Source organism: Homalodisca vitripennis, chromosome 7 (assembly GCF_021130785.1).
Source record: "Homalodisca vitripennis isolate AUS2020 chromosome 7, UT_GWSS_2.1, whole genome shotgun sequence".
Taxonomy (NCBI): domain Eukaryota; kingdom Metazoa; phylum Arthropoda; class Insecta; order Hemiptera; family Cicadellidae; genus Homalodisca; species Homalodisca vitripennis.
The window spans coordinates 21,332,934-21,345,848 of NC_060213.1; the positions used below are offsets into that span (position 1 = coordinate 21,332,934).

Here is a 12,915-nt window from a genome sequence, read left to right on the forward strand (position 1 = left end):
ACGTGTGTACCTCTGCGCACTCAAGCCAGAAAACTGGTGTTTGCACTGCCAAAGAATATTTCCAACAGGAAAAAAAAAAACAAACAATGGCCCACTCTTACTCGTTTCCCAAAGTTGTAAAAACGAAAACTACAGCGGCCCTGGGCATAAATATAAAAATAACCGTTGTAAAAATTTTTTTCAGAGAAGAAGAAAAACAATGATGAGGGACGAAGTGGAGAAGTACATATCACTCCAAACAAAAAAGAAACTTTCCATGTCAGAAACGAGTTACAAACCTGGATAAATTTCCAAAAAGATGCAATCCGTCGTCATGTGTATGCATTACTATAGACGAAAGGAATATCCAACTGTAAAAAAAACTAATTCAATCATTGAAGGATGCCGATTTATTTAACGTTTATCTTCTCTTTCACTTGTTTTTAAAAAACAACTTGGCTTCAAGTACAAGTCAGGTGAGAGAAACGGAAAAGTACTTTTTGTAAAATACCTGATTGTAGTTGCATGGCGCTGTAGGTTTCTTCGTCAAAGAAGAACTTAAATTTAGATAAAGTAGTCTGGATTGACGAGACATGGATTAACACAAACCACTCCCTAACAAACGCTTGGACAGATGACTCTGTTCAAGGTACAATGTCCGTATCTCTTGGTAAAGGGGGAAGAATGATTATTGCTTCACGCTGGTAGTTTCTAAAGGGTTAATTCCAAACAGCTTTCTACTTTTTTCTTCGAAAAAAAAAAAAAACGAGTGATTACCATGAAGAAATGGACCACGAAAGGTTTTTAGGCTGGTTTTGTAAACAATCTTCTTCCAAATTTGGAAAATCCTCAACCTCACAGTATTTCATAATGCTAAGTACCACTCAAAAGTATTGGACAAGGCCCCCCAACAAATGGCTTCAAAAAAAACAATGGCTACAGAAATTCAACATCCCATTTGAAGCAGACATCAAAAAAATTCTATTTTCGCAGTACTGTCACAGAAACACAAATCATTATACTAAGTTACAACGCAAAGGGCACAGTAAGACTATACTTTCTGTTCGATCCTGTGACATCATGCGATTTTTTCTTAAGGCATTACCTTACTCGTTCCTTTCTTTGTATTTGACATTGCACACTTTCATGTTTTATAAAATGATGTGTTCTTCTTTATTTGCCTGCTCCTTACTGTTTAATTTTACACGGATACAAGAACGAACTCTGTACCAAATTCGAAATGAATGGACGTCGACATTTAAGCTAGAATCCCACAGAATTGGGTTTCTTTGACTGTCCTCGCTTTTTTTAAATAGGAGATTTATTTTTGTGTAACCTGTTACTTGAGATATTTAAAAGTATTTACATTTTGAATTTTTTAGGAATATCTATAAACGTTCCGGACTTTTCAATTCAACTAGTACTCAGAAGGTCGAACATTTGGACTGTCCACTTCTAGGTTCAATCAATTAATTTGGTATTAAAGTAAAACATTCTTATTGAAGAGAGTTAAAGTAGTTAATTAGTACACATCGTCTCAGATTACACTTAATCGTACAGTAAATACATAAATATAAAACATGTACCAAAATTATAACATTTTATAGCCCAATAATTAATTATATTAGATATAATTAATACAGCATATTCTTGAAAAATATTTTAGGGAATTATATTACTAATTAAGTTGATGAATCAACAAGAAACTATAATTAAATGCTACTTAAACCAATTAAATGCGTTCAAAATCACACGTCAAGCTACAGAAGTTAAAGGACGACCCAATTAAAGTTTTGTGATGATAACAAAACCTTTCATGAATGAGTTAGGAGTAATGTACAGTTTGTCAACATCAGCCTGTACAGTTAGATTTGTGATGATAACAAAACCTTTCATGAATGAGTTAGGAGTAATGTACAGTTTGTCAACAGCAGCCTGTACAGTTAGATTTGTGATGATAACAAAACCTTTCATGAATGAGTTAGGAGTAATGTACAGTTTGTCAACAGCAGCCTGTACAGTTAGAGCAGCTGTCGGGTGGAGGGAAGTAATTTCCGAGGGTTTAGGGAGTATTTGCCACGGGATATTGAAATAAGCAGCTTCTGCCAAAGTTGGTCTGGCTGGAATCATTAGTCAAAAACAAGATCCCGCTTTAGTGCCTCACCGGACTGGGTTATTATTAATCCGTTCTTGGGATTCACAGGAATTAAAACAGATTAACAAATACAGTGAGGCTCCAGAGAAAGAACTTTTTTGTCATTTAACTATGCCATAAGTATGCGATACAAGATCTAAATTAAATTAATTCCTTCTAAACTACTGTACTATGGCTGTCTATGTAATAGCAGTTTCTATCAAAGTTGGTCTGATTGGAATAAATTAGTCGAATACAGTATCGCGGTTTGGTATTTCACGGAACTGGACTATTATTTATCCTCTCTTGGGATTAACACGATATAAAACAGTTTCACAGAATTTGTTGTTATTCAACCATGGGACATTCGATAAAGGATCTAAAGTAAATTAACTCCTTCGGTTTGAACTTCTGTACTATGGCTGTCTATGTAAGAGCAGCCTTTTAATTTTTACATTATTAGCTTTTTCAGCTTCATATTTTTATTTCTTGTTGCTATTTTTCTCACCATCTCAACTGTACTATCGACATTTATTTGACTCATTAGATTAAGCGCCTTTAGCTAAAGTACACTCTTTGCACCAGCCTCACCAAAGTTCTCTTGCAACATATTTACCCTACATAAGTAACTAGAGTTGCAAGTTACTACAGAATCTCAAACTCCTATTTAGATTATTTCTAGTAGAACAAAAACTCGTTTTTTACAATATTAGAATATTATTGACAGAACTTTTTTTACTTTATGTCTTTTCATGCATTCTGCCAGGGATTTCAATGCATTTCTGTAGTAGTCTTGTTTGACCAATTTCTTTATATAGAATTAATTTTTAATAACCTCCGAAAGGAGTGAAGATTAATATAACCGAGATAGGACATGGTGTCGACGAGTTTTTGAATTATAGTTGGAAGAGCTCCTATCTAGAATACTGACTGGTGTTGGCGAGTGAGTGGTATGCGTGAATGTAAACATTGTATACCTGAATGTATTATTGTGAACGAATGTAAAAATTATACATTTATCTGATACAACTTTGGCCACAAAAGTGTGATATTGTCCACGGTAATAAAAGGTTTCACTTTGATTTATATTTCAAAAGTTATATTAGTTTCAGAAACCAAAATGGGAGACTTGACCATGTGTTTTAAAACATTATAAAATCTATATCAGTGACTTTTCAAATTGAAATAGATACATGTGTTATATCAAACTACATATAAGATATTAATAAAGAACAAGAAACAGTATAAAATAAAAAAAAATTTTTTTGAAACTTTGAATTTAGACTCCACTTTAACTGAAGGAATTTGCTTATATATATCTTAACGTTACAACTCAAGTGTTACACGACAGACTAGACTAAGCGTGTTAGGGTGTGACCAAACAGATTAACTCAGGCTTAGAGAGCTCTTTTGCTTCTGGCTTTACTGTATCTTTACGCTACAATTTAAGTGTTACACGACAGGCAAGGGCTAAGCGTGTTAGGTTGTCACCAAACAGATTAACTCAGGCTTAGAGAGCTCTCTTGCTTCTGGCTTTACTGTATCTTTACGCTACAACTTAAGTGTTACACGACAGGCAAGGGCTAAGCGTGTTAGGTTGTCACCAAACAGATTAACTCAGGCTTAGAGAGCTCTCTTGCTTCTGGCTTTACTGTATCTTTACGCTACAACTTAAGTGTTACACGACAGGCAAGGGCTAAGCGTGTTAGGGTGTCACCAAACAGATTAACTCAGGCTTAGAGAGCTCTCTTGCTTCTGGCTTTACTGTATCTTTACGCTACAACTTAAGTGTTACACGACAGGCAAGGCTAAGCGTGTTAGGGTGTCACCAAACAGATTAACTCAGGCTTAGAGAGCTCTCTTGCTTCTGGCTTTACTGTATCTTTACGCTACAACTTAAGTGTTACACGACAGGCAAGGCTAAGCGTGTTAGGGTGTCACCAAACAGATTAACTCAGGCTTAGAGAGCTCTCTTGCGTCTGGCTTTACTGTATCTTTACGTTACAACTTAAGTGTTACACGACAGAGAAGGGCTAAGCGTGTTAGGGTGTCACCAAACAGATTAACTCAGGCTTAGAGAGCTCTCTTGCGTCTGGCTTTACTGTATCTTTACGCTACAACTTAAGTGTTACACGACAGGCAAGGCTAAGCGTGTTAGGGTGTTACCAAACAGATTAACTCAGGCTTAGAGAGCTCTCTTGCGTCTGGCTTTACTGTATCTTTACGCTACAACTTAAGTGTTACACGACAGGCAAGGGCTAAGCGTGTTAGGGTGTCACCAAACAGATTAACTCAGGCTTAGAGAGCTCTCTTGCGTCTGGCTTTACTGTATCTTTACGTTACAACTTAAGTGTTACACAACACGATTTTCAATGTGTATTTGTATTTATTGCATTCAATATCATAATAATATGCATAGATAAATTTTAAATGTCGGAGATGGCACGATCACTGTTTTAATTAACAATTATCAAACTGTATTAACGGGTTATAAATACTTAAAATATATTTTTAAGCACGAAATGTGCACTAAATTTATTGGTTTAGATATCAAGTAAACAAGCAGTATTTTAAGAGGGAACTTTAGCGATAAGCTGTTTTAACCAATCTGGAGCAGTATTTTCTACTGAGTACTAAACACTATTTGAATCTATTTAAATTGTCAAGTCATTGCTTAAATTATTTACCATTAAAACGATGTAAATTAAATTAAGAGCTACTCCACCTAATGGACTTGGAATAGTTATTTCATTTATAACACATTTCCCAATGGAAAGCATAAAACACTTTCAAAATGAAGGCTTTAGTGTTACGAAACCTCTGATGGAATTACACTTCATTACCAGTGAGCTGATCGTATAATCACTGACGTATATCGTATCGTATGAAAAGAGTATTTCAACCAAACTTAAGTTGTACCAATCTTCCAACTATCAGAAAAATAAAAAGTTTGGTTTGTATTAAATTTTCAAACAAAAATGGAATGTTTTTAATGGATAGAAAAATGAGTAATTTGGTCTTAAATCCCAATGGCTAAATGAACTCGTAATAGGTAACTTTAACTACATTTTTTTCATAATTACATTCGTGATACAATGTTGTGCATATTCCACATAGAATAGTTCGTATTAAGAGTAAGTATTAGTAGTGATACTGTTTTAACACGTAAAACTGAAAGTAATTAAAGTTTTTTAGCGCAGTGATGACTTAACTTTCTTTACCTTAAACAGGTGAAATTGTTGGGCATTTTACCTTAAGCTAGGTTTGGCTCTTTCATTTAAGCTGAATCTCATAATAGAGTCTATGAGATTTGTGGCGGTATTGCCACATTGCAGCTAACCAACAATTGTTCCCGCTACAACGTGGCATGGTCACACACTGTCTGCTTGATTTACCGTCGTCTGCAAAACAGACAAAAATCAAATTGTACGTAGGCTGTATTTATTTACGATAAGAGCGATGTTTGTTTGATAGGGCGGATCAGTAAAGGCGTGTTGAGCACGCGGTGTAGAGGGGGGATTCAGACGCTGTAGCCACCGTAGGAAAATCTTAGTGCAAGTGCTGCTATAGTATTTTCTTAAGATAATATTATCTAAAGCATACAAAAAGCTCACCTCCAGAGCTGAGAGTATCGTGTGGACGGCTTGTGACGCTTCCCTCTCACTGTAGTGCTCACTCCTCTCTATCCTCTCCAGCAGCTCCTCTCCCATGGCCAGATCGGTGACTATCTGCAGCTCCACATCAGTCTCAAACACATCATGGATCGCCATCTGTGTGGACAACACTAAGTAATGTTATCTGAAGTAATGTTGCAATATCACGTTTCAGCTATGTGTGCCAAACATATCGTGAGGGAAACTAAAACCAGAAACGGCGTGAACATATTGTAACGATGGCTATGTATAATTGAACAAGTAAGCTAAGATACAGTTCAAGTATGTTACTTGACAGACTTGCCACTAGCAATCTGCGGCTAGGAACATGAACCAATTACAAGACTAATGTGACACTTGAGACGGGCGAGGAGTAATGTTGCAATATCACGATTCAGTTATGTATGTTTGAACCAAGAACTAATTGTATTGGGACTTACCAATAACACATGACGTTTATTCTTTGCCGAATAAAAGTCTTGTGTTTACAAAGACCTTTTGTGTAATTGAAAACAGATTTGAATCAAACATAACAGTTTACATGGAAATATTCTGACGAAATAACGACAACTGTTCCGAGTGAAACACTAAAAACAAACATTTGAGAAATACCAACTCAAACAATTTATCCCAGATATTAAATATCTTAAACAAATAACAATCGCTGTCGAATGAATAAAAGATGACATCTTCGTCTTGAAACAGCGGCGAAGTTATCAAAACTTTCTTGTTTGTTGTTCTACCTTATTATAACCTAGGACAACTCGGAGTTCACTCAGCTTTATTTCAATGCTTTATTCTTATATATATTAATGTTACAGATAAAAAGGCATAAATCCAGATTTTAAGTATAAATAATGATATAATAATGAATAACACAAGTAAAAGTACAAAAATAATAGAATGATATATATATATATATATGTTTTTTTTTAAGTTATTAATAGGACCGCTTCTTTTGGTGGGTTAAATAATGGCCCATTACAAACTACCATATGTGAGACCTTTCAAAAATACAACTGAGAAAAATACTTTTAAAATCTTTACGATTTTTTTATTCGAAAGTATAATAACTCGATTTTGAATTTACATGAAACGTATCATTTTTAGAATGCGTAATTGCACGAACAATACGTTTAGCATAAAAAAATATAAAAATTGTTTGTATAAATACCATTATGACATATTTCATAGCATAAAGGGAATAGAATACCGTTCAATTTTAATACCAGACCTCCAAAGAAACACTCCTCTTGACTGAGTAAAAACATCAGAGATAAGATCTTAAGCTTATTAAAATAATGGGAATGTTATGTAATCCACCACGAAGTAGATAAATCAACTGCTACGGCGAATAAAAACAAGTTGCTAATCCACTCTTTAGATATGTGTAATGTAGAAGGTTTATTAAGACAAATTAATCTATCACACAAATATGACAGAGAAACAGTTCAGAGTATTCTATTGTTTATTGCGTGAGATACACTATCACACATACAAAGCATAGAGACAATTCAATGTCACTTTCAGACACCAGGTGATACACTGGAGGTGTGAGGTCTGGAGCTAATCAACATAGTGACATTGTCGTGTAATCCACCACTCAGTTGCTGAACCGACTGCTGCGGCAGATTATATTGGCTTAAGCACATAACCTTGCTAACTACCTATCTGTATTGTTTATTGCATGAGATACTCTATGGCATATACAAAGCAGAGTGAGACAATTCAATGTCAGTTTCAGACACCAGGTGATACACTGGAGGTGTGAGGTCTGGAGCTAATCAACATAGAGACATTGTCGTGTAATCCACCACTCAGTTGCTGAACCGACTGCTGCGGCAGATTATATTGGCTTAAGCACATAACCTTGCTAACTACCTATCTGTATTGTTTATTGCATGAGATACTCTATGGCATATACAAAGCAGAGTGAGACAATTCAATGTCAGTTTCAAACACCAGGTGATACACTGGAGGTGAGAGGTCTGGAGCTAATCAACATAGAGACATTGTCGTGTAATCCACCACTCAGTTGCTGAACCGACTGCTGCGGCAGATTATATTGGCTTAAGCACATAACCTTGCTAACTACCTATCTGTATTGTTTATTGCATGAGATACTCTATGGCATATACAAAGCAGAGTGAGACAATTCAATGTCAGTTTCAAACACCAGGTGATACACTGGAGGTGTGAGGTCTGGAGCTAATCAACATAGTGACATTGTCGTGTAATCCACCACTCAGTTGCTGAACCGACTGCTGCGGCAGATTATATTGGCTTAAGCACATAACCTTGCTAACTACCTATCTGTATTGTTTATTGCATGAGATACTCTATGGCATATACAAAGCAGAGTGAGACAATTCAATGTCACTTTCAGACACCAGGTGATACACTGGAGGTGTGAGGTCTGGAGCTAATCAACATAGTGACATTGTCGTGTAATCCACCACTCAGTTGCTGAACCGACTGCTGCGGCAGATTATATTGGCTTAAGCACATAACCTTGCTAACTACCTATCTGTATTGTTTATTGCATGAGATACTCTATGGCATATACAAAGCAGAGTGAGACAATTCAATGTCAGTTTCAAACACCAGGTGATACACTGGAGGTGTGAGGTCTGGAGCTAATCAACATAGTGACATTGTCGTGTAATCCACCACTCAGTTGCTGAACCGACTGCTGCGGCAGATTATATTGGCTTAAAGCACATAACCTTGCTAACTACCTATATGTATTGTTTATTGCATGAGATACTCTATGGCATATACAAAGCAGAGTGAGACAATTCAATGTCACTTTCAGACACCAGGTGATACACTGGAGGTGTGAGGTCTGGAGCTAATCAACATAGTGACATTGTCGTGTAATCCACCACTCAGCTGCTGAACCGACTGCTGCGGCAGATTATATTGGCTTAAGCACATAACCTTGGTAACTACCTATCTGTATTGTTTATTGCATGAGATACTCTATGGCATATACAAAGCAGAGTGAGACAATTCAATGTCACTTTCAGACACCAGGTGATACACTGGAGGTGTGAGGTCTGGAGCTAATCAACATAGAGACATTGTCGTGTAATCCACCACTCAGTTGCTGAACCGACTGCTGCGGCAGATTATATTGGCTAAAGCACATAACCTTGGTAACTACCTATCTGTATTGTTTATTGCATGAGATACTCTATGGCATATACAAAGCAGAGTGAGACAATTCAATGTCACTTTCAGACACCAGGTGATACACTGGAGGTGTGAGGTCTGGAGCTAATCAACATAGAGACATTGTCGTGTAATCCACCACTCAGTTGCTGAACCGACTGCTGCGGCAGATTATATTGGCTTAAGCACATAACCTTGGTAACTACCTATCTGTATTGTTTATTGCATGAGATACTCTATGGCATATACAAAGCAGAGTGAGACAATTCAATGTCAGTTTCAGACACCAGGTGATACACTGGAGGTGTGAGGTCTGGAGCTAATCAACATAGTGACATTGTCGTGTAATCCACCACTCAGTTGCTGAACCGACTGCTGCGGCAGATTATATTGGCTTAAGCACATAACCTTGCTAACTACCTATCTGTATTGTTTATTGCATGAGATACTCTATGGCATATACAAAGCAGAGTGAGACAATTCAATGTCACTTTCAGACACCAGGTGATACACTGGAGGTGTGAGGTCTGGAGCTAATCAACATAGTGACATTGTCGTGTAATCCACCACTCAGTTGCTGAACCGACTGCTGCGGCAGATTATATTGGCTTAAGCACATAACCTTGCTAACTACCTATCTGTATTGTTTATTGCATGAGATACTCTATGGCATATACAAAGCAGAGTGAGACAATTCAATGTCACTTTCAGACACCAGGTGATACACTGGAGGTGTGAGGTCTGGAGCTAATCAACATAGTGACATTGTCGTGTAATCCACCACTCAGTTGCTGAACCGACTGCTGCGGCAGATTATATTGGCTTAAGCACATAACCTTGCTAACTACCTATCTGTATTGTTTATTGCATGAGATACTCTATGGCATATACAAAGCAGAGTGAGACAATTCAATGTCAGTTTCAAACACCAGGTGATACACTGGAGGTGTGAGGTCTGGAGCTAATCAACATAGTGACATTGTCGTGTAATCCACCACTCAGTTGCTGAACCGACTGCTGCGGCAGATTATATTGGCTTAAGCACATAACCTTGCTAACTACCTATCTGTATTGTTTATTGCATGAGATACTCTATGGCATATACAAAGCAGAGTGAGACAATTCAATGTCACTTTCAGACACCAGGTGATACACTGGAGGTGTGAGGTCTGGAGCTAATCAACATAGTGACATTGTCGTGTAATCCACCACTCAGTTGCTGAACCGACTGCTGCGGCAGATTATATTGGCTTAAGCACATAACCTTGGTAACTACCTATCTGTATTGTTTATTGCATGAGATACTCTATGGCATATACAAAGCAGAGTGAGACAATTCAATGTCACTTTCAGACACCAGGTGATACACTGGAGGTGTGAGGTCTGGAGCTAATCAACATAGTGACATTGTCGTGTAATCCACCACTCAGTTGCTGAACCGACTGCTGCGGCAGATTATATTGGCTTAAGCACATAACCTTGCTAACTACCTATCTGTATTGTTTATTGCATGAGATACTCTATGGCATATACAAAGCAGAGTGAGACAATTCAATGTCACTTTCAGACACCAGGTGATACACTGGAGGTGTGAGGTCTGGAGCTAATCAACATAGTGACATTGTCGTGTAATCCACCACTCAGTTGCTGAACCGACTGCTGCGGCAGATTATATTGGCTTAAGCACATAACCTTGCTAACTACCTATCTGTATTGTTTATTGCATGAGATACTCTATGGCATATACAAAGCAGAGTGAGACAATTCAATGTCACTTTCAGACACCAGGTGATACACTGGAGGTGTGAGGTCTGGAGCTAATCAACATAGTGACATTGTCGTGTAATCCACCACTCAGTTGCTGAACCGACTGCTGCGGCAGATTATATTGGCTAAAGCACATAACCTTGCTAACTACCTATCTGTATTGTTTATTGCATGAGATACTCTATGGCATATACAAAGCAGAGTGAGACAATTCAATGTCACTTTCAGACACCAGGTGATACACTGGAGGTGTGAGGTCTGGAGCTAATCAACATAGTGACATTGTCGTGTAATCCACCACTCAGTTGCTGAACCGACTGCTGCGGCAGATTATATTGGCTTAAGCACATAACCTTGCTAACTACCTATCTGTATTGTTTATTGCATGAGATACTCTATGGCATATACAAAGCAGAGTGAGACAATTCAATGTCACTTTCAGACACCAGGTGATACACTGGAGGTGTGAGGTCTGGAGCTAATCAACATAGAGACATTGTCGTGTAATCCACCACTCAGTTGCTGAACCGACTGCTGCGGCAGATTATATTGGCTTAAGCACATAACCTTGGTAACTACCTATCTGTATTGTTTATTGCATGAGATACTCTATGGCATATACAAAGCAGAGTGAGACAATTCAATGTCACTTTCAGACACCAGGTGATACACTGGAGGTGTGAGGTCTGGAGCTAATCAACATAGTGACATTGTCGTGTAATCCACCACTCAGTTGCTGAACCGACTGCTGCGGCAGATTATATTGGCTTAAAGCACATAACCTTGCTAACTACCTATCTGTATTGTTTATTGCATGAGATACTCTATGGCATATACAAAGCAGAGTGAGACAATTCAATGTCACTTTCAGACACCAGGTGATACACTGGAGGTGTGAGGTCTGGAGCTAATCAACATAGTGACATTGTCGTGTAATCCACCACTCAGTTGCTGAACCGACTGCTGCGGCAGATTATATTGGCTTAAGCACATAACCTTGCTAACTACCTATCTGTATTGTTTATTGCATGAGATACTCTATGGCATATACAAAGCAGAGTGAGACAATTCAATGTCACTTTCAGACACCAGGTGATACACTGGAGGTGTGAGGTCTGGAGCTAATCAACATAGTGACATTGTCGTGTAATCCACCACTCAGTTGCTGAACCGACTGCTGCGGCAGATTATATTGGCTTAAGCACATAACCTTGCTAACTACCTATCTGTATTGTTTATTGCATGAGATACTCTATGGCATATACAAAGCAGAGTGAGACAATTCAATGTCAGTTTCAGACACCAGGTGATACACTGGAGGTGTGAGGTCTGGAGCTAATCAACATAGTGACATTGTCGTGTAATCCACCACTCAGCTGCTGAACCGACTGCTGCGGCAGATTATATCCGCTTAAGCACAAAACCTCGCTGATCCACTCTCAGTGAGCCATGCACTCTGTTTACTCTGACTCTGTCGAGATGTTAAACTTGAGAGATGAAAGGTTTCTTGATTGTTTGATTAATATTTATAATTTTCTGAAAAAGTTTCTTATTTAGTTACATTTATATTTACACATAAATAGATTTTTTAAAAGTTCTCCTCTTGAAGGTTTATAAACTCTAATATTATGCTATATATTTAATTAGTGACGTGGTCTTACAGGCATCATAATCATCTAGCCAAATAATAAACTCGATGCTATAATATTGAATATACCAAGTGTTCTGTTTATTAAGCTCCTTCACCCTTTAGGAATAGATATTTTACTTCATTGTTTAGTAAAATTATTATTTGAGATTAAAAAAGAGGAAGATATACCGGTTTTATAATTTATAACGATAATTATCGTTATAATTATCGCTTATTATTAATTAATCGGAGGCATTTCCCTTTTTTAAGGAAATTAGAAAGTCAAAAGGGGGTATTAAAATTAATTTTAGTTCAAAGAAGAGTGTGATAAATATCCTTAAAATTAATTAAATAAATCGTGGATTTAGTGCAGGAATACGGATATACAGGCTGTGGACGTGGTCTTCCTCGCGGGTCCGAGACAGATCTGTGACTGAAGAGCTGATTCTGATCTCTGTATCCTAGAAATACAATTTGTCAGATGTATTTTCTTCTCTCTCCTGGTTGTGTCCTGACCACCTCCCTCCTTCACCTGAACCTGCCGTTAGTAACCTTTTGTTCGGCTCAGTTCAGTTTCT

At 37.6% G+C, this 12,915-nt stretch overlaps 1 protein-coding gene across 1 annotated transcript in view; it reads right to left on the reverse strand.

The window, feature by feature from the left end:
- LOC124366635 (calcium/calmodulin-dependent protein kinase type IV-like) overlaps nucleotides 1-12,915 on the reverse strand; it is a 162,171-nt gene that overhangs the window by 11,226 nt on the left and 138,030 nt on the right. The window contains exon 5 of the mRNA XM_046823233.1: nucleotides 5,728-5,883. Coding sequence (XP_046679189.1) covers nucleotides 5,728-5,883 — 156 coding nt within the window. The remainder of the gene's footprint in view (nucleotides 1-5,727; nucleotides 5,884-12,915) is intronic.